Raw genomic sequence first — 22,610 nt, 5'->3', positions numbered from 1 at the left:
GCCATAGAACCTTGAGACATTTTTGTTTCTCCATAAAGAAGTGTGTCTGGTCAGGAAATCTGTTTCTTTTAAAATAATTGGGAAATTTGCCAATTACTACAGTGGATGCAATATGGAACCCATGAGTTATAGCTGCAGTTATCAATAATCTGCCATAATATCTACAATTGCATTGCATTTGCATACATTAAAAAAGATAACACTTGTGCCTCTGAAGACCAGATAATCTACCTCACAGTTTGTATAGCCAGCTAAGTTAAGCACTTGGGGACCATGTGTATGAAGTGTGTCTTTGCTTTATTGTGTTTCTAGGATACAGTTATAATAAAAGACCATACATATAAGGCATGATTCCCTCTTCACACTTCCTTTTGCTCCATGAGGGGTATTAACTTAGATTTTGATATACACCATGGGCTAGTGCCTCCCCCTGTGCTTATTAGCAGTAGGCAGACTGAGAAAGATTCCTTCCACCCTTTGCCTTTCTCTTCCCATTAATCCCTCATAACCTGCAAATAAAGAATAAGTAAAGTTCTGGTTCTGGTTCCTTCCTACCCCTTCCTACTCAGGGCCTGAGTTGTATTAGTCCCAGAAATACATTTATTTTATTGAAATGATTAATTGAAAAAGCTGTGCTAGCAAGTAGGAAAAAATTGTGACTTATAGACAACTTCTTGATTGACTGGACTGGGACATAATTGTAGACAAGTTATGACAAATGTCACGAGCCTTCTTCATTGCTATCCTCCATCCTGAACTGGACAGAAAACTACTAGGACAAAAGAATATCTTAGACTGGTTTGTTGTACTTTAGGTCCAGCTGGTGACTGAGCCACTCACTCCCATGGTGGGATAGGGCTGAGAATCCAGCAGGTAAAAGGGAGGGAACTCATAGGTTGAGATAAAGGCAGTTTAATAAGTAAACCAGAAACTGTTCAAGCAAAGCAAAGCAAAGAATTTATTCAACACTTGGTAGGCAGGCAGGTGTTCCCAGGAAAGCATGTCTCCATCACAGGTGACTTTGCAGGACAAATACCACCACTCCAAACATCTTCCTTATTCTTCTCACAGTTTTATATGCTGAACATGTCATCATAGGGTCAGGGATATCCCTTTGGTCAGATCTTTGTGGATTCGTAGAAGGAACCTGTCAAGCATTCTAGCTGCCCACATTGCTGTTATTTCCCTTCAACTCTGTTTGTTATGGCATTGCTTGAAATACAAAGATCCTGACTTCTTGTGGGTAGTTCCACCATCTAAGTGATTATTATGTAATTCTGGAAATGGTCAGCTTACTCAAGCATTCAAAAAAAAACCCCACATTTATGCTGTGTACCTTTACCTGCTTTATAGCTTAGCTGTATAAAGAACTAGACTGAAAAATTCAATATATTTCTAAAGAAGAAGGTAAGGTAGAGGATATACTCTCTGTGTGAAGATGACATTTTTTACTTAGCACAGTGAGAAAGTAGAATTGGCCAGTACCAGGTAGGTATATGATGCGTAAATTATTGCTAATCTCTTAGTCTGTCTTGTCCTAAGTATATTTGGGCAAAATACAGGGGCTCGTTTTATAAAGCAACTTCTAATTTTGCTCTCAGAGATTGTGCACTCACTTATAATCAAACAATTTGATAAACAATCACCTGAATAAGAGGTGCAGCCTGCCACATTGTCTGGAAATATTGAGACATGGGTTTTCAGCTCCTTTTTTCCTTTTTCCTTTTTTTGTTTTTTTTCTTTTCCATTCCTCTAGCTAATGTTCTTTGGTGTAGAAGCAGAAGCAGGTCCAGCAGAGATAAGATGAAGATCTCTGTTTGAAGTCATCATGCAAGGGTTTTCCTGCACTTGGTGCCCACAGGAGATGGATAAGCAATACACTCCTGAATGAAAGCAGACAGAGTGTGCCAGCTCCTCTGAAATCTGATGTACAGCAGTGTGTCAGCTGGTAACAAGGCAGTTGCTATCTGAGATATCTCAGCAAACTGCAGTGTTTGCAATATGGCCTAGAAAGGGATTTTCTCTTTGGGGTGATGTTGGAGTAGGCTAGCAGAAGGAATAAGATTGTGAGTTGGTACAACAAGGGAAACACGTCTCCTTGTGCTTGCCCCAGGGTCTGAGGGTGGGTGTGTTTCAGCTGGTGAGGATTTTCTCCAAAATCAGCGTTGCTGTTTGGGCAATAAGGCACCAGTGTATTGTGCTGGGAAGCAGTGGTGGAATCAAATCTCCGAGTTCTGGCCATGGATCCTTATATCCCAGATGATCTTGTGGCACCACCAGAAGATTTGTGGTTTGATACATTTTGAACTCTAGGAAACATAGTTTACCTTAGATATCAAGACACAATGATGATTTTTTTGCTTGTAAGCAGAAAGAGGTAGAATTTATTTGCTATGGAAAGAAGGGGTGCATCTCTTTGGTCATGGCACAACTGTTGATACTGTTCAAACACCAAATTATTTTGAGTAACCTGAAACCTGTCAGTACTTCACAGTGGTCTCAAAAGACATTAGAAGGAGTAGCTTGTTATTTTGAATTAGAAAGCATCTCAGGAGGTCTGAGATAAAAAGTTCTGCTGGTGCCTTCATAAGGAGCAGCTATTTGTAGTATAGTTTTGTATCTTCCACAGACAATCAGAAAATGGCATTTGTGTCCTGAGTGTTAAGGCTATTTCATAATCATTATTAACCAATATGATCATTATGAGCATGCTTGTTTTGGCCCTTGGATAATAAAGTTCACTGCTCCATCAAGCTCTGTCATAATCAGCCTTATTATAAAAACATAATATTGTAACCTTCAGAAGCTCCCTGTGCTAGTGCAGTAAAAACTGTGGGAATGAGCCAAAGTAATCTTTAGGCTAGCAGAATTTGCACTGGGAAAATATAACGTTTTTTATGGATGTAAGGTACATGCTCCTCCCCACCCTCTTCATGCTCTTCTCACCAGGACAAAAGCTATCCCTCAGACCCCTCTTGGAGCCAAATTAGCTCACCAAAGCAAAATAAGTTTATAACACAGTATTCACTGCATATCAAACGCCCATGCACTGCTTTGATTTCCATTCTTTGGAGTGCTGTTACCATATTTTGAGTATTTAATTTCAAAGAGAAGAGCTATTAAGTGTTTCCCTCAAAGAAGCTGATAATTCAATGGCTAAAGATGTCAAGGATAATGAAATACAAAAGGAACTGGGCTGTGATAGTCTCTAGCAGGAAAATACATCTCATTAGAAGGCATTCCCACCAGAGAAGTCTGTGGTGTTACATGCCTTCATTCCTTTCTGCTTCTAGGTTGTTGCCCAAGTTTGTGATGCAGGCAGCATGCAGCTGCAGTGACAGTGCACAACTGTGTGCAAACAGTAATTAATCACTGGCTCCCTGAATGGAGCTTCTGTGAGGCTGGAGGCAAATCAAAGGTTTCCAGCGCTCAAGGAACACGCCATGCTGTACAATTGGGAACATTCACGTTATGAATATCCCCTTGTAAGCCCTGTGGCAGGAGGCTGGGTAACTGGCCTCCACAGGCTCAAGTCTGTGCTCAGCAGAAGGACCTGCCCTTTGGTGTTTGGTGATGGGGACAAACTGTGCATGCTCTGATCCAAGGATAATTCAGTTCAGTTTCCTGGCAATTCTGGAAAGAAAAATCAATCTCACTACACAAAAGATTTGTATGTGAATTTATATATTCAAGGTTGTTTGCAAGAGTGCATTTTTGAAATGGCAATGGTATTCTCTATTGGCAGACATGCATTAGAAATTTGTTGATACTTGAGCATCATCAGCAAAGAGCAAATATGCTGAAAAAAGGTGTAAACATTTTCTCCCGCCCCCACCCAGTAATTAAGAGCCTTTTGACCACGGATTGCATTTTGAAGGAGAGAAGGGGATTGTGTCAGTGTGAAACACAGTGCATCATTAGAGGATGTACACATTTTGCCAGCAATGCTCACAGTGGTATCTGAGACACCACAAAATTTCCTTGCACTTAGAAGAAGCAAAAAGGCTTCCCCAGAGAGAGCACTGTGTGGGAAATGTGGGCAAATCTTGGTCTGCTTGGAAGGATGGCAAGTGGGTCACTGTCCTTGTGGGTGCAACTGTGGGTTTGGGGGAGGGTTGTGCTGAGATGGGTTATGGAGGGCAGGGCCAGAGACACTGTCAGGCACTGAATTGTGTTTCACTGTTTTATAAAATCACTTGAAAAATATCCCAATATCTGCAGCATATATGACAGGAGTAGTGCCCATCTTGCAGCTTGCAATAACCATACTTCAGCACATGTGCTCATCATTATGACGTATCAGGATATTTTCGGCCATCCTAAAATCCATTTTCCTGGCAGCTCAGTGTCACAGTGAACAGGACTTCTCCCTGTGCTGTGTCTGTCTAGCAAAAAGAGATTAAGTACAAAAGGGCTAAGGAAGTCATATAAATTGATTATGTGGTTTTATGATATATCAAAATAAAACTGGTCTGGATTGTCCCTTGATGTAAATTGTGCTAGAGATGTGGTACAATTTATATTAGCTGAGGTGCTATTCCTCCAATTTGTCTAAAATACATTCTGTATGTGATAAAAGTCAAAATCTCAACAATTAGTTTTTCACTCACCTACATCTCTCATTATGCAGATAAAGTGGGATTTTCTTTTCCTTCTCATCCTTATGACAGTCTGTGTTGCTGAGTAGATATTTGTAGAGAGCTGTAAGGTCTCCCAGCAACTTTGCAAGCAGATTTCTGCAACTACACTTGTTTTCTGCCCAACAGCTAGCCCAACACTGACCAGTGTTCCTTGCACCCTGACAGGTCTGATTGTCCGGGAGGTCAGCATCGAGATTTCCCGGCAGCAAGTGGAGGAGCTCTTTGGGCCAGAGGATTACTGGTGCCAGTGCGTTGCCTGGAGCTCCGCAGGCACCACCAAGAGCCGGAAAGCCTACGTCCGCATTGCATGTGAGTGCTCGGGGGTGCAGCTGGGGTGATGGTGGTTAGGTGAGGAGAAGTGCAATCTCTGCCATTTCAGAGAGATGTTTAGTTTCCAACCACTCTGTATTTTGTGCAGTTATTGATGCATACTGAAACTGAGACATTCAGAAATATTCACAAGAGTTTCAGGTTATTCTCTTCTTAAGAGCTAAACCTCGTTCTCCTATGTGTGGCATCAAAACCAGTATTTATTGAGTACAGCAGTTTTATGTCCCCATAAAAGTGCCTGAAGCTAATGAGTAGGAACCTTAACAAAGCAAGCTATGGAAAGAGATGATAGCTGTTCTTTTCACAGAACCACAGAATGGTTGAGTCTGGAAGGCACTTTGGAGGTCACCTGATCCAACCACTGGCTCAAGCCAGGGACACATAGAGCCAATGATCCATGACCATCTCCAAACGTCTTTTAAATACCTCCCACAAAGGAGACCCCACCACCTCTCCAGACAACCTGTGCCACTGCTCTGTCACCCTTACAATGAGAAAGTGTTGCCTGATGTTCAGAGTGAACTTTCTGTGTTTCATCTTCTTTCCATTGCCTCTGGTCCCATCACTGGGCTCCACTGAAAAGAACCTGGCTGTGTCTTCATTGTATTCTCCCATCTGGTGGATGGGATCCTTCTAAGCCTTCTCCTCTCCAGCATGAACAGCCTCTCTTGGCTTTTTCTTGTAGGAGAGATGCTACTGTCATCTTTGTGACCCTTTGCTGGACCACCTTCAGTATGTTCATGTGTCTCTTGTGCTGGGGAGCCCAGAACTGGTTCCAGCACTCTAGATGTGACCTCACAAGGACTGAATTAAGGGACAGGATCAGCTCCCTCACCTGTTGTCAATACTTTTCTCTAACACAGCCCAGGACATCATTAGCTGTATTTGCTAACATTTGCTACATTTCTCACTTAATGTCAGCTTGGTCCTCACCAGAACACCCAGGCTCTTTTCTCTAAAGCTGAAATTATGTATCACTGCAGTCAGATAATAGAGCTGCTGTTCCTTAGCAAAGAAAAAAGTGTATGTTTAGCATATCATGTGATCAGATTGGTAATATGAGTTTGAAAGTGGTCATCTGAACCCTAGTATTTCATCATTTTTATTCATGGCTACTAGCCTCAGTATTTATTTGGAACAGTTCCCAGATTAGACCCCAAGAACACAGGGCAACCAGTTCCTGAAAACAGATCTTCATTTGACTGTACAAATATTTAATGTTCATTAATTTTCAAAGAGGTGCTTTTCTTTGTAATAGAGTAGTCACACTGGGGACTCCCATTTCTCTTTCACATGATGAAATACTGTTCTGTATAATAGGAACAAAATATATCATCTGGAATTGCCTTTCTTCCACTGCTTTCACTCAGCAAAAACACATTTTGTGAGAAAAGGTCATTGGAAGCTGGATTTGCAGCATACTTATATTCCCTGCACTGTGCCTAACAATTTATAATAGGATAAGACAATTCTTCCAGCCAAATAAACCTTTTCACAGAGACATTAGAGGAAGGACTCGCTGTCATTATAGCACTCCATTAAGGGCTTCATTCTCCTTCTGTTCTTGAGAAACTAGTACTTGGTTAAATTCTCAAAGAGGAGGTACCTTCTGTATAAACATCCAGATACAAATCTCAGAGGTGCTATTTAAATACCCATTTTTGAATGCTTTTAGTCCAAGTAAAATAGGAAATAGGGACCTGTACTTTTAAGTATGGGCCTGCCCTCAGAGAAGAATTTCCCCAGGGCTAAGGGGAATTAAAATTATTGTGCAAGACAGTCTTCCTGCAAAAGCAGAAATGCTATTACATGTGTGCATATTGCTTTCCCATTGGAGGAAGCTTTTAAAAACTTTCAGGATTTTCCTTTTTTCTAATGAAACAAAAGAGAGTGATTTCAATTCTTTTTTTCTTCCAAGCAGTCAGCACATCAGAGAGGCTTAGCAATGTTTGAACAGGTTTTTTAGATTATGACTCTGCAGTTAACTCATTCAGTAGATTCTCATGTCCTGCCAGGTAGCCCTTGACAGATGACCATTAAATTAACACAGTTTGGAAGTATTTTATATATACTTAAGTGTATTTTACTTGATATTTAAGTAACTTTTGTGTCCTGGCATACCTGTGCACCTAATTCCTATATAACACATAATCATTATGTGTCAAAGCAAGTTATTTTATATCAACTGACATTTCTTCCCAGGTGTCCACATTTATATTGAAGGTGCTCATAATACAGAGTTTGCTTACTTTTCTTACTATATTTTGGAAAGAGGGGAACAATCAGTTCAGTGATTTTTCCAGAGTCTCAGTGCCTTTTTTTTTTTCCCAGAAAAGTCTAATTAAATAAACACCAGGGAATTTTAGATGCTTGTAACTCAAATGTGGCTTTGTATTTTACTGAAGTTTTTTTAACCTCTTGTCCCTGAATTTGGGGTTCTTAGACAGCTGTGACACAGGCAAGTCACTTAGAGTCCTAGGGATTAAGGGTTGAAGTATGAGTCCTCCAATCTGTGGATTTTAAACCAGCAACAAAAGCACATTCTCTGGAAAATTTTCCATGCACAGATTTCTATAAATTTGTCAGGTAACTCCCACCTACTTTTTAGGAACTGAGGAAGATGATGTGGGGAATATGCCTTACTTTCTGATGTCATTTGGTCTGCAAGACCACTGTTTTAAACTCAGTTACACCAACACTCATCTGTATTCACAACTTTGACTTCTTAGGACTGAATCTGCACTGGCAATATATTAGTTGTGTCATAACAAACTTTCAACATAGTGTGCTATGAAGCTGGGATACAATGTAGGTTCCATGCAGTATTTATTAATCCAGGAAATCAAGGATGTCCAAATCTTAAGAGGGACTGAAGAGTTCATCTCTCCACATCAGTCTGTAGCTATAGCTGCTTATTTGTCACCAGTGCAGTCTTCCCTTATAATTGGCACAAGAGTGAGCACTGACACCTTTGGATAAGATGAGGGGCCAATGGAGCATGTAAACTGCTTAAGTGCGATTATTTATCTTAATACCCGAACCTGGTGATTTTATCCTGACAGGTACAATTGTAGCATAACTAGCCATATCTAGCACATTAGGAAAAGCTTCTCTCCTCTTTCTCTCTCTCCCCCTCCCCCCATCTCCCTCTCCTCTCTCTCTTCTTCTTTCTCCCTCACCCTGTTAATTTACTTCTCCTTTTCTCCTTTTCTCCTTATCCACTTTCTGTTTTTCCTCCCTTATGCCCTTATGTCTGATTCTGGAATTATTGTGTCCTCTCAAGGGCTGGAGCTGCACTCCATTAAAACAAACAAACAGAAAAATAGCACCCAGCATCACTGTTCACTAAGCGTGTAATAGAATTAACTGAAAAGTAATTTGAAAGTGTGAAAAATGTGCATCTTGGAAAAGCAGCTTGTGTTTGTTTAATACAGGGTCAGGAATGTGTCAGAAAGTACATAACAACCTGGTCAATGAAAGTTCTCTGTGAAAATCAATTGCAACATTGCTTTGACCAAGAGCTTCAGTCATTCAGGAAAGGAATTATCTGTAAATATGGACTAAAGATGCTGCTGGTTTTCAAAGGTTGCCCATGCTGGCAATACAGGAAAAGAGCCTGAGTTTAAAGACAACATTCCAGCTTCCTTAAGTGTTCAGGGCATTTAAAAGCGAATCACTGTTGCGCTCCTGGATCACACATATGCTGGGAAATTACTCCCTTCTGTGCAGGCTCTTTCTGCAAAGGCATGTCTTTCCTGTTTCATGGAATTCATAGTCTTGGGGCATTGGTCTCCCCATGAGAGCAGAACTGAGCATTTCATCCTCTTAAAACAGCACATTTGTTGGGATTAATTTTCATTTTGCCATTTTAGATATATCAGAAACCAACAAAGCAGTGACACCTAATGTATGTATCTTGGTGGAGCTGGAAAGATACAATAAATTTTCTGAGATATTTGCCTAGGAAAGTGCTAAAATACATTTCCTATTTATTCGCACATTTCTGATTTATTCTAGGCAAATCCTATGAGGAGCCTTAGAAGTCACTAATATGTTTTGATACAGTTTTCCTGCTCAATTAAAAAAATTTCCTGTTGTGGAGGGAGGGAGAAAGGAGGGATTTTGGGGCAGCATTACCTTTGGCTGTGAAAAATTCAACCAAATTTAAATTTTAATGTGAATTTTCTGTAACAGAGCTGATGCCATTGAGCAGATAAAACCTAACGGGGCAAAATTCCTGTTAAAACAATGAATGAGATCTGAGCCTGTGTAACCAAGAGTAGAGTTAAACCCACTGGAACATGCATCTGATAAAGACTAAACAATAGCTGCAGGATTTGACCTAATTTTTAGATCAGATAATAAACGGGTGGCTAAGACAAATTGCTTTGAGCCCCTGTGCATAGAGCAAACTCACTTTTCATTTGCACCACTTTGGTGTTCACTAACTTCATGATGTTAACCCATGCTCTCCTTGAGAAAATATAGTAAAAATTCAAGCCCTAAATATGCTTCCAGGTTTTAGATTTGTTGAACATCTATGAGAAAATAAAAGCTTTTTCTGTAATTTCTATTACCTGTTTTTTTTTTTTGTTGTTGTTGTTGTTGTAATGGATGTGAATAGTTTATTCTTTTCCTTTATTCACTATCTTAAAATCAGAATTTAAAAAAAAAAAAAAAACCAAAAAAAAAAACAAGGACAAAGATTTTTAAAAGCCCTGATGTAGTAAGGAACTGTGCTTGTTAATCTTTTGTTATAATTTTGTACTAGTTTCCCACGTACTTATCTGAAAGACTTGATTCTCCCAGACATTTTTTTCAAAAGCAGATAATATATGCATGTCAGATACTGTATACTGATAAGATAAATGCGGTACAGAAAATTAGATTGGTTCATCTGATGGTTTATCTCCACTTACAAGCGGTTTGTAGTCATGCAAAGAAGCAGATGTGAAAAACAATCACATATTCTTTACTGATACTTGTTTATCTCACCTTGTAGTGCTGGGGCCCATGCTCCATGGCTGCAGTGCCTCTCTTCTCATGCCTGATCCAAGCAGAGCTGTGAGGACACGTTCTGCAGCCACTAAAGCATTAGAGCCCTCTGCAATAGGAACAAAGTTGGGTGGATGTTGAGATAAGCAGAAGGGAGCTAGGAAGGTCAACAACTGAAAATGTTAATGGAAAGGTACATCCAGGATATCCAGTGTTAAAAAATACCATAAAAATGTGGTTTGTGTACTTTGGCAAGTGTGTATGCGAGTTAGCAGAGATAGGACCTTAATTCCTTCCTTCCTTGTGTGCCATTTAAGTTGCTACTAATCAATATCTGCTGCTTGGAGTTAATAAAGGGATTACTGAGGCACTGTGGTCTTGAGCTGAGATTACTGCAGAGCAGCAGATTACAGAAAGAGCAGCAGAGAGGTTAACTGTGCATTTAGCATATTCAGCCCTACCTACCTCTCTGCTTGTGCTCCTGAAAAGCACGCTCCTGAACCACTTCCCACGTTAACAGTCATGACCACTCCCAGATTTAAGAATGCAGTTGCAACAGTAATAAATACAAATTACGTTGCACTGTATGGAAGAACCAAGACTCCATAAATTAGGGTGGACCTGATGTTTGCTTAAAAAACAAAAGGAAACTCCTTTACTGAATTAACATTAATTTAATCCCTCTGTAGGAGCTTTGAGAATATCCTACCTACACTGTCATGCCTAATCAATTATCATCTTTCAGTACAGTCTGATTAGGGCCTTAGTGCTGATAGATCCAGACAGGAAGTTAATAAATTTTTCTTGTATTTTAGTAGTGATCAGACAACTGTGTGAGTTAGGTTAGTGTATCAGAAGAGCAAGAAAAAAACACGACTTACATAAAGAGTTTTCAGTTTTAGTGTTTCAGTGTCTTGTAAATTCAATTCTGCATGTGAATTGTAATGTACACCTGATGTTTCTAATGTCTGTCTTTAGTACCTTTAGTGCATCTGTCATGTAAAAAGTCACCTGTTGCATGCGGTTAGGTCATTTGAACATGATATTTAGATTTATTTGAAAAACAAGAACTTAGGAGTTCATCTTCAATCACCAAATAAAATAATGAATAGAATTAAGTTTCTAAGTTGGTTTTCAGGTTAAGCTTACAACAAAATATTGAGCTATCAAGTAAAAAATAGAAGAGGAGGAGAGCAGTATGATCAATGTACACCTGGGAACCCATCTGCCCAGTGAATTCTTGACAAAGAATTTGTTTACTTGTATTTTTTACTGTTGTTTCAATACCAAATGTGTTGAGTGGGTCATTCTTCATTATAAGCACAGCCCACAAGGAAGCTGTGTTGCAAAAGACTGTTTAGTCTTACAAGCACCTGGCTGAATTAGCTTGAATTTATTTCCCCTCCTCTCTACCAAGAGGTTTTCTTGCAGTTTTGTGAGCAGTGAGTCTCTAGAGTTATCAGGGTACAATGTTATCCCTGGCTGGCTGAAGATGTCATTGACAGAATGAGGGCTGGCCAGTCTGCGCCTCCCGTTTGTTCAGGCTGAAAATACAAAGGAAATAAAAGAGAAAAGAAGGTCCTAGGCTCATGCAGAGTATCTTGCAGATGGTAGCCTGGCAAGCAAAGGGTGTTCCTCTTCTCATTCTGTATCTCAGGTCAGAGATAGAGCAGCCTGCGTCCCCAAAACAAGGTATGCACTTCCAAGAAGCTGCTGCAGTCCCCCTCAGCTGTTCGGCCATGGAAGCTCATGCTGCTTCCTGGCTACGTGGGCCACCAGAGGGCTACAGACAAGCTCATCCCAAGCCATGAGCTGCCAGGCATCTTTGGAAAGGTGGAAGTTCCACCATCTGTGATGTTTGTCTCCAGACTGGGAAGGTGTCTGTGTCAGCCTCGTGGTGCTGCAACATTTGTCTTTAGGACTGGCCAGAAGTGAAAGAGCCCCTCCAGAACAGGAAAGAGTAGCACAGAGTTATGTATTGAGGATTAAGACAGAGTTTTGAGGTGTTGACTTATTTCCTCAGTCTTCAGCTCCAGCTGCTGAAGTGTGGGCCAGCTGAGAGCACAACCCTGTCCAGCTGCAATCGCATTCCATAAGCAGCAGTGCTCTGGAGGGAGGGCAGGAGGCTTTGATCAATCCCCAGCGTGCAGCTGATACAGCAGGGGACTCTGCAGGGCAAGACACCACACTTAGAAAAGCCATTGATAGAGGTTGCAGAGGGATCCCCTGGGTTACAGACTGATGACATTCCTGTGATTGTCTCACTGGAAATCTGGTTTGATCTAATTAGTAAGAGAGCTGGAACCACACAAGAACAAAATGGAAAAAGAAGAGGTTTTTGTACCTAACCTTTCTGTTTCCTACCCACCAGTGTGATTGATCCCCTTGCAAAGGTCACAGACTCAGCTGTGAACATTAAAGCAGGGCCAAACTATGCCTGACAGGGTAGAGTTTCTTACATTTAGATTTGCAATAATAGTATTTATTAGCTTTTTTTTGCAGCAAAAAGGTGTCTTTCAACTCCATGCACATTGTGGAAAGTGATGGAAGAGGAAGAGATCAGTTTTACAATATTAGTCATGTTTCTGAAGCTAAGAATCAGTCATCCAAGTTTGGGAATCAATGCACTGACATGTGTTTTCAAAAGCACATGGATTCTCTTTCACTTTATAGAACATCAGTGGCATTTTACCAATATTTTCCCACAATTATTTTTCAGGTTGGGTGTTCTTATTAGACCAGGTAAAATTAAAATAGAATTGAACATCGCCTCTTGAAAACACTCTCAGGGGAAGAAGGTAGACTTGAAATCTTGGTTACATATCACATATTGGTCCTCTAATAACAGCTAAAATTTTACCAATCTATATTCACTTTTTCTCTAGTGTTTTTATTTTATTTTTTGCTTTTGATGTGTTTGGTTTTATATGGATGTCTGTATATGCTTTCCTATATAAAGCATGCTATCTTCTGTATGGAAATGCATACTTTTTTTGGAGGTCTTTTCACATTCTTAAACCCTTGTTTCTCTGAAAGCACACACTGAACATATTTCTCTCAATGGCCATATTTAATATGACAATTGTATAGAAAAAAAAAGTGGCTTTTTTTCTTTTTGTGCTCTTAAATCTTGCTCATATTTTAGATTGTTTGTTACAGGAGGAAAGTTGACATTGGAGTTACTAGAAGAACAACAGAGTCTAAAAGGTCTACCAAGGGCAGAAATCCATCTTTCCCTGACAGTAATGCTGCCTTGTTCTGTTTGTCTGGTTTGCATCTAATTCCTGGCTGACAAGTGTCCGTTTTTCATGCTCATTCATTAGTCACCTTTGCATTAGCACCACATTGAAGCGCCTGGTCTGCCTCTTATCACATTTCTCAGAAATGATAAAAGATATCCTTATAGTTTTCCCACCCACACATCACAGTAAAAACCCAGAACAACAAAGAGATAAAATATATTTGATTAAAAAAAATAATAGGGTTGTTCTTGCCTTTTCTTAGAAGTTAACAGGTAGAAAAGGAAGGGGAAAATGACTTCCTGTATAAGCTATTACCTTTTGTAGGCAAAAATGCAACTTCTGAGTGTTTTGTAAGATAAAAATATGTTGAACATATAATGAAGTAATTTAGCAGTGCATCAAAAATGCCCCTTTGTCCAAAAAGCATACAATTCAGAAGTAAAGTTAACAACGTGTACACTGAGAGTCTGATTTCCCATTACTTTATTTCAGTTTTATGCTTATGAAAATTCTCTTATTTCCATGCAGCACTTATGCAGCCATATGTCCTTACCAGAGAGGGTTGTGCAGAGTATTTCAGGAGTCTTGGAGGGAAGTCTCACCATAAGTATGCTGTAAACGTGCTGCGATATATGCCACAAGAGCCCCCTAGAATTTACTAGCACTGTGCTTTAGTAAGGAAAATAGTCTGGCTCAAGGTGGCAGACCAGAATTTTAATTGCTGCCTTTGGTTTCTTTTATGAAGACAGCCTTGAAAGGAAGGTAGAGTTGGGGTAAAGTACCTGGTGGGGGTGCAGGCTGTTACCTGAGCCTGGCAGTGACATCCCTACCTGATCTGGCAGTGACATCCCTCTAGTCAGAGAGCTGGTGAAAGACAGGATGGGCCCTTTAAGCACCACCATCCACCCCAGCTCATTCCACTATGGGGAATATTACCTGGAGAAGGGGAGGAAGGGTATTGCTAACACCAGCAATATAGGGTTATTCTACATTACCAAACTAATAATGGAAAGAAAGTACAGCTGCTTTTCTCTCTGGTCCCCCCTGTGGAAGGTAAGGGTAGGGAAGGTGCTCTCTCAGCATCTCAGTAACAGGGCTGCTGCCCACTGGAGACTTTAATAATGCACACTGTCTCTTCACAGACGGAGAGGTCCTGATCCAGAATGGATCAAATGTTTTATTGATTTGCTTTTCCAGGTATATTTTTTGAAGATTGTTAAAGCTTCTTTGGGATGTATTTTATTAGTCTCTTACGATTCTCTGGGAAAGTGAATCCCTTCTCTCCTCACTCACAAGCAATTGTAACTTATATGACACTTTGAGAAATTGAAAAGTGTTATTGAAAATACTCTGCTTGGGAAAGATCCAATGTCCCTCAGTACATTAGCAAGCTCACCCACTCCTAGCTGACAGTGACTATAATTGTTCAATGGCAAAGGAAGTTGAAGATTGGAGAATTAGAAGGATGTCATTGTTATCCACAGAAATCAGAGCAAGGGCCATAGAGAAAAAGCAGCCATTTCAAAACCCAGTGCTGTCCAAGCAGGGTGCTTCATGACAGTCACAGCAGATGAAGATGTTTGTGCAGGCCCTTTACTTCATCATCAGTTAAAAACCCATCTTGTGTATGTCACAACCAGCCACAACCTTATGCTTGGTTAGGTCAACTAACCATAAGTGTCCTGCACTGTTGCCATCTGGAGCCATTTGTAGGTGACATGGCTGCTGTGGGAGGTGGTGGGATAAAGCTGTGAACACGTGGGAGGGAGCCAACAGGATATAAGAGCTCCCAGTCTTGTAAATACACAATTATGTACCTTCACCCCTGCCAAATTAGTATAATTTAGTCAATAGTATCTAATGGCTCCTTTGAGAACATTACTGCCTATTATGTCAAAGGCCCTACTTAGTGTATTTTTAGTTTGTGGATCATTGAAATGCTTGAACCCAACAGTGCCGTTAGAGCATCCTCCCACAGCAAGGCCCTGTGGGTGAGGCAGCCAGGGGAGCAGGGGTCCCAGAGAGTTCATCTCACCTGCAGCAGCACCACTGCAACTGCTCCCAGGGAAAAGGGACTGTTCATACCCAGCAATTCCAGCTGTTGGTGACAAAGATATTAAAAGGAGACTTTTTTACTGTTATTACACATTTCTAGATTAATGCTAGATTAATATTCTAGATTAATGCTATTTAGCATGCACTAAAACTTAGGGATTTTTCTAAAGGCAAGTGCTTTGTGGGAGAGGTGATTATTGTGCATGTGAGGCCATGTAGAACTAGAGCTCTGTTAAATATTTCAGGAAGGTAGGTAGGACAGTAAATCAACATGTCAAGAAAAATATACAGATTATTATCTAATCTCCCTCTACTGTCTTCAGCCTGAACACCTGAAAGCTATTATTAATATGCTATTTAATACTGTGCTTATATGCTTATATTACTATTACAGTAACTCTCTCATTTTCCCTCAACCTTGATATTAGAACACAATAATTTCATTGTGCACATGTGTGTACCTGCTAAATGCACTAAGGTATACCTGGTAGAGGTGAACCTTTTCTTCTGAAGATATCTGTGGAAGTAGCAATAATATGAACTTATGGGTATTGCTAGCAATATAGCCCCAGCTGTTTGCTAATTTGAAGCACACTGCATCATCCTGACATTATGTGTGCCCAGGATTCCTATCAAGCCCATGGGATGGGTGAGGAGCCTGGGCCCAAAGAAGAATGTAACTTCCCAAGAAACCTACCAGCTCCTGAAAGAGCTGCTCATTTCCATGTTTAATGTGCAGAACTGCAGCAAGCCAAAACTCAGCATTTTGTCCTTGGAATGACTCCCACCCATGGGCACCTGGAGGGTTTATGATTTACTCAAATGGAGCCATAGAACCCAAATGTCCACTGGGTGGCCTGTCAGAGAGGGTGGGATGAAGCTGCTGGTGCTGGCAATGCATTGGGAACCCTGTAGGGACATCAGAGACTTGCTGTGGTTGCTGTCCCATGAATGAGTCTCACTGGCTTGGAATAACTCCAGTGTGACAGGGATGCTGACAGGCACAGCCTGGCAAAACTTGGCATGTCATCCTAAGAAACATTCATGTCCAGATTTTTGCTCCTCCTCTTTGCCCTAAGTTATCTGGTGTTGTAGGGTAAAGCCCCCTTCAGCAGCAGCTGAGTTTGGAATGTTGGGGTTTGTAGTGAGGTAGTTGTGACATTGGCATGTACTTCCTTTTGACAGAAGGTAATCCCAACCAAGCAGAGCTGGAGACAGCAATTTCTTGCATTGCTGTAGTAGGATGTACCAAAGCTTATCTTTTGGTGCCCTAAATTGTGGCCATAAATCTTGTCCCATCAGAGGGGCTCTCAGTATCCCTACCCTGTGTGCCAGAGGGAGCAAGAATGCTGCTGGTGGAAAAGCAGTGGACTGTGGGGCTGCTTCTCTCATGCCTGTGGTGCAGAAGAAGGACTGAGATGCCTCAGTTTCACTGGGGAAATGCTTGGATGTCAGAAGTTTGCTACTATATCAAGTTAAAATTAGCATCTCCAGCTATGACAGAGCTTTTTCATGGTACCATTGAACTGATACTGAATTCCAGGTAATTGAACAGTCATATTTTCCCAATATAGGGTAACAGAGGTCTCATGTTATTCAAAGTTTCATGGTATCAGAGGCGCTGATTTTAGTGGCAGCCACCCCATCTCCTTTTCCATCTCTGCATTTGCCAGCCCCAGGTTTTGCCTTTTGGTGGCACTGATGCAGTTCCTTGTGGGTCAGCTCTTAATCAGGTCTTGGAGGTAATCTAGGAAAAGATAACTCTTTGCATGGTTTATTTGTAAACCGGTTCAATTCAGTGATCTGTTTTCCAGCCCAGTCATAGGTTATGGCTTCAAAATATGAAATATCTGGCTTTTCAATTGTTCCCATATGACTGTGTCTTGTTGCCAATATGACACAAGTATTTGTGCAACCTCACCCTAAGCTGATGTACGGAAATGGTTTGACTTCAGAACAAGAAGTAAAACAAAAATAACTGAGTTTTAAAGTTTTTGAAGTCAGACCAGCTTTGAGTATGGCTTCACATCCATTTGCAGAAGGAACTGGCAGCAGGGAGAAATATCCCCAGTAGCTACTGGGGCTGAATGCTCAGTTCTCCAAAGCCACGTCCTCCCTGGCGCAGAGGAGAGGGTGACAGTCCATGGCAGAAACACGGGGATAGTGATAAGGAGGGAACTTCTCAAGTCCATTTTACCATCAGTGCAAAGACATTATGAAAGAATACAAAAAAGCCAGACTTTGTAGCTGTCCAGTACAATGAACTGGTCTGATCTTTGGAGGCGTAATTGATGCCCTGTCAGTCTGCCACATTTCTGTGGTGCTGTAGAGGGATCCAAACATGGTTCAACTCCTTGAAGTGACTTTTTATTATTATCATTATTATTACTACATTATTATTAATAATAATAATAACTTAGTGCTATAGGGATAATGATGAGGTGTAGACAAATTAGCTAAAGCTGTATAGTTAATGCTTATGAGCTAGAAGTACATTAAATCACAGCATGATCACTTTAATCTATGAGTTTAAAGCAACTCAGTTTATGTGCTGTAGTTTTACAGATTTATTTAATTTTCCATAACTTTGTTTAGTACTTCAGTGGTATAGTTTACCAAACGAAAATTATCTGACAAAGGGACTTGTTTAACTTTTTGTTCTGTGTCTGGACATGATCTTCCATAAGAAGCCTTGGTTGCTCACTGGTTCACATGCTGTACTACAATATAAATATTAAACCCACTATGAAATCTTTGCTTAATGTTGGAATGAAGTGAAAACATGACCCAGACTTTTTTTAATCTTTATTTTACAGGGAACAAAATTGCTGTTTTCTTTGTCTCTTGCATTTATCCAGTACGGCAATCAAATATAATATAAATGACTGGCTGATAATAATGTTAATGATTTTATTTTCTTCTCCCTTCTCAGATCTCCGGAAAACTTTTGAGCAGGAGCCCTTAGGGAAAGAAGTGTCCCTGGAGCAAGAGGTCCTGCTCCAGTGCCGTCCCCCTGAAGGCATCCCAGTAGCTGAGGTGAGCAACAGCAGCAGTGTCTGGCACAGTAAGACCTGATGGGTGGCTAATGGTGCAGTGACTTACAGCAGGGCGTGATGAATGGGTGCTAATGGAAAGCTGACTGACTGCTGCTCATAGGCAAGATTGATTGGGACCTGATTAATGGCTTTGGGTTGTGGTGCCTTGCTGGGCAGAGCTGCAGGTGGTTTGGTTTCAGTTTTTTCTTCCCTTTGAAAAATCACAACTACATCTGGCATCCAGAGGACACGTAGCTGGGGGAACATATTAATACCAGCCTGCTAGCTTTTTTTTTTTGCTTTTAAAGAAAAAAAAAATCACTTATTCTGAGGAACACCTTTTAAACATGTTTTAATTTTTAGTTTGCCGGAATATATTTCACTCACATGTGTATGCACCACCTTGCCAACTTGGCATGAGACGATGTGGTACAATACAGGCTCCCAGGTAAAGCAGCACGAGGTTTGGGAAAGTAGATGATGTATTTGCCTAATAAGCCATCTTCAGGGCCTTAGCTGTTTTTCCTACTGGCTTTTAAGCAAACCCAGAGTGGGTAGCCTGTTCTCCCCCTGCAGGAGCCAGAATATGTGCCTGACAACAGCAGTGAGCAGCAGCTTCCCTAAGTGCAGTGGTGCCTCCACCTTCAGGCTCACAGCTCATGGAAGGAGGGTCCCTGAGTCACAGGGAGGCCTCTGAAATCCTAAATCCACTGTGGCTGTTATGAGAAAAATTGATTGCTAATGACGGTAATTCCCCTATCTGAATTCTCTTCGGTTTTCCTCTACCACGCACAGAAGAAACTGTTGCCAATTTGCATTAGGATAAGTCAGACTGTCATGGCTAAGTAGCAAAGTGGCTGATTTCTCAGGAGATGAAGGTTAAAGTGTTGCCTCCCCATCTAACCCAAGTTTAGATTTAATCAGAATTGCAGAAATGTGTCCACAAACATCAGAAAGAATAATTAGCACAGAACATTTTTCCCACTTTCTTGATCTGTAGGCTGTTTTCTCTCCCCATTAAGATCTCCCAAACTGTAAAGCGTGTTTAGGGCTGCTGAGCCAACTTGCTGACAACTGTAATATTAATCAGTTGGATTTCATCAGGAAATTAGCAGCAGGTTTTTATTTTCCTTTCTGATGTTTCTTTGCATCAAATCAACTTCTTGTTGTACCATGACAGGAGTTTTTGCACTGGGATGTGTTGTTCAGGCAGTGCAGGGTAGTACTGAGGAACTTCATTACCTTTGCTAGAAACAGAGATTAATGCTGGCGGGTTGGTTCGTTTTTATGCAGTTACAAGCAGCTCTGGAATTTCAGCAGCCAGGCCGATTGTTCCCTCAGAAAGGTCTGTTATACCCAGTCATGTGGCTGAGACCCAAACTGCATAATTTAACATGATTTGTGGAAAGTGATCTCTGAAAATATCCTCTGTGAGGTGGTGCCGTAACAGTTGTGCTTTTTCCTGCCTTCCAGTATCCTGCTCACTCTGCCAATAGCTCTTCATGATGGTGCATTGAGTGACTCTGAATCTGATTTGTACCATGGTCAGGGCAGACACCAATTAACACTTGGCAGGCTCAAAAATCTTATACTCCCCATCTGACATTCAAAAGAACCATTCTCAATGTGGGTTTTTTTCCTCTTCTGACTTTTGAAGTCAGAAAGAGATCAAACACCCAGATTGGACAGCAGCCTAATACAGCCTCTTTGTTCTTTTAATAGTGTTGGAAAGAATCTACAAAGACCTGAACACTAATGAATATGAATACCTTAATGTGACATTTTATTACAGCCACTTGCTGAAGCTAGTAAGATAAATTTAAGAAAAAAAAAAAAGGAGAGATGAAAGATAACTTGTCGGGTTGAAGGATTACATGATTATTTTAATTTAAAGATGAATGAGTTCTTTGTTTAAGACTTCATTTATTTGTTTGGAGAAGTTTCTGATATGATGGTACAGGTAACTATAATAAGGGCTTGGGATAAGGCAGGCAGCAGACTGAGGCTGTTTTCCATCTTGTTGAAACACTGCTTTGATTCCAACTAGAGTAGGGTAATGCATCTGTTGCAGCTGTGAGCAGCATTTCCAAATGCTTTGGTGAGCATGTGCTTCTTCACACTCTGGAAACTGTGTTTTGTTTAGGATTTTTTTCTTACTTACTGGTTTCTGAAGGAGCCACTGTATTTAACACCAAAACAGATGAAGAGAAGCTTACACTGTGAGACTGTACAAAATGCACCTTCAGTGTAATGTGGTACAATGCTGAAGTCCAGAGTCCCCATGTCTTTTGCTTGCTTTTCCTCTTTGATTCCATTCTCCCCCTTCATTCTCTGTTGGGTGTTTAGTTTGTTTTTCTTTTTTTCCGGTATTTCAAAGTGGTGAGAACAAGCATGCTCAGGGTTAAATTTTGTCCTCTTTTCAGTATCTGGGGAATTCAGGCTTATCTTTCCCAGCATATTTAATTGCAATTAACTGTGTCAAGCTCTTATGGATCAATGCTAGAGCAGATCTTAAGAGTACTGAAAAGCTGAACCACACAGCAACATACAGCTTCTCCAGAGGGCAAGAAGGACAAAGACAAAGATGGGCAAGCAAAGCTTTTAAAGCAACACTTACCAGTCCCTCAGATCCACTAGTACATGACAAGCATTAAAGCAGGCTCAGGTCATGGGCACTATGAAAAAAAAAGAAAAAGTCAAAATCCAAATACAAACAGATGTATTAATATACACCAGCCTCAGGGCCTGAGGTTAAATCAAAGTACATCTCCTTGTTCACTTGGGACAACATAAAGAACCAAGTGTTTCCATGGTCTCTGGAAAAACTATATCAGCTTCTCTCCAGTCATACAACCCTGCCCATCAGCCCCAGCCAGCGTGGGTGTCAGGTGCACCATGGCATCCCTCCCCACTCCCAGGTTTATAGCCAATATCAAGCTGAACCAACCTACAGGTTCTGAACCACCCAGGTAAATGTTTGGGTTGTTCCAATGCATGGCCTAGGCGAGCAGCAGAAGGACCAGCACAGGTGCTGTTTCACTGAGGTTCTTGCATACAGCTGAGGGGGGAAGGGGCAAGCTCACATGTTCCTGCTGTGACAAAAAGAGAAAAAAATGAGTGGACATAAAAACAAACAGCACCCTGCCCTAGCTCTATGCTTCTCTGCCTTCTGCTTTCCCCCAGTGGGGAGAAGTAGGGTAAGGTGGTGAGATCAGCAGTCTGACCCACCAGCTTCACACTCAGTGAAAATCAGACAGTTGCAGCTCCCCAGCATGAACAGAAACATCCATTTCAGTTCCACTCTGCTCTCTGTGTGCAATTTTCTAAACTTAGCCTGAGAAGGCAGGAAGAATCCCATTCTGTGACGCTCCAACAGTAATGGCTGACTTGTTAGCAATTAACCCTTTCGCTCATTTAACTTGTTCTTTGAAAGACACTGACATCATATTGCACATGATAAAATATAGTTAGAGACACTGAGTCACATCAAATTAGCTCATTTGGGTAGGTTATAGATCAAAACACAAATGAGATGTAAGATTGGTTAATATGCCATAAGCTGCCAGATGAACTTTTGCATTGAAATGTATGATTTATAGTGCCTTTAACAGGGGGGTAATTGCTTCTTTAATTTTAACTGAGGAGTTCCACACAGTAATTTAATTGCAGAACAGGGTGTAGTGTACAGTTTGGTGACTGAGTTGGGTTTAAAACTGTATGTCATATTTATCCACATTCATGGCTTTAATTAGGAACTAGAGCAAGGGGGAAAGGATCACTGAGTCAAGAAGCAGAAGAGGGTGTTTTGCAGAGTCAAGATGACTGTGACACAAACTTTATTCAGCTAGTCTTGCCCAGGCAAAGGCTGGTGGAAACTAAGGCAAATTCTTTCTACAAATAGGCAGGCAACTCCATCTAACTGATTATTAATATGACTGCTGTTTGTGTTGTTTCCTGAGAGCCTCTTATGTTTTGCAGCAGTTATCCCTTAATTGGGAGTTCATGTGTGTGCATTTCCATGCAGGTGTGTGTCACTGAGACAGCGTTTTATATTCACAGCAGGAAAGTGAGAGCCAGGAGAGACAAGTAGAAGAGTCTGTGACCACAAATGCTAATTGCTGAAAAGTGGCACTGTCCTTTGCAGTGCCTTGTGACATACAGCAGAACTGCCTTTGAGTGTCAGTGAGAGGAAGAGTTGGGGGTGGGGGCAGGTTTGTGTAAAGAAGGAGCACAGCCCAAAATGAATGAGGGCTGCTCATCCTTCACTTTGGAGAGCCACTGGGTAAGGTCTGGCCATGCAGGCCTGTCCTCCA

General features: G+C 41.0%; 1 protein-coding gene across 2 annotated transcripts in view; it reads left to right on the top strand.

Moving 5' to 3' along the window:
• UNC5C (unc-5 netrin receptor C) overlaps positions 1-22,610 on the top strand; it is a 245,358-nt gene that overhangs the window by 170,235 nt on the left and 52,513 nt on the right. For both annotated transcript variants that reach the window (XM_053940586.1, XM_053940585.1), the window contains exons 3-4: positions 4,806-4,949; positions 18,195-18,298. In XM_053940586.1, the coding sequence (XP_053796561.1) occupies positions 4,806-4,949; positions 18,195-18,298 (248 nt within the window). The remainder of the gene's footprint in view (positions 1-4,805; positions 4,950-18,194; positions 18,299-22,610) is intronic.

Source organism: Vidua chalybeata, chromosome 4, assembly GCF_026979565.1.
Source record: "Vidua chalybeata isolate OUT-0048 chromosome 4, bVidCha1 merged haplotype, whole genome shotgun sequence".
NCBI classification, from domain to species: domain Eukaryota; kingdom Metazoa; phylum Chordata; class Aves; order Passeriformes; family Viduidae; genus Vidua; species Vidua chalybeata.
The sequence above is the reverse complement of the archived record's forward strand: the minus strand, read 5'-3'. Positions and strand labels throughout refer to the sequence as shown.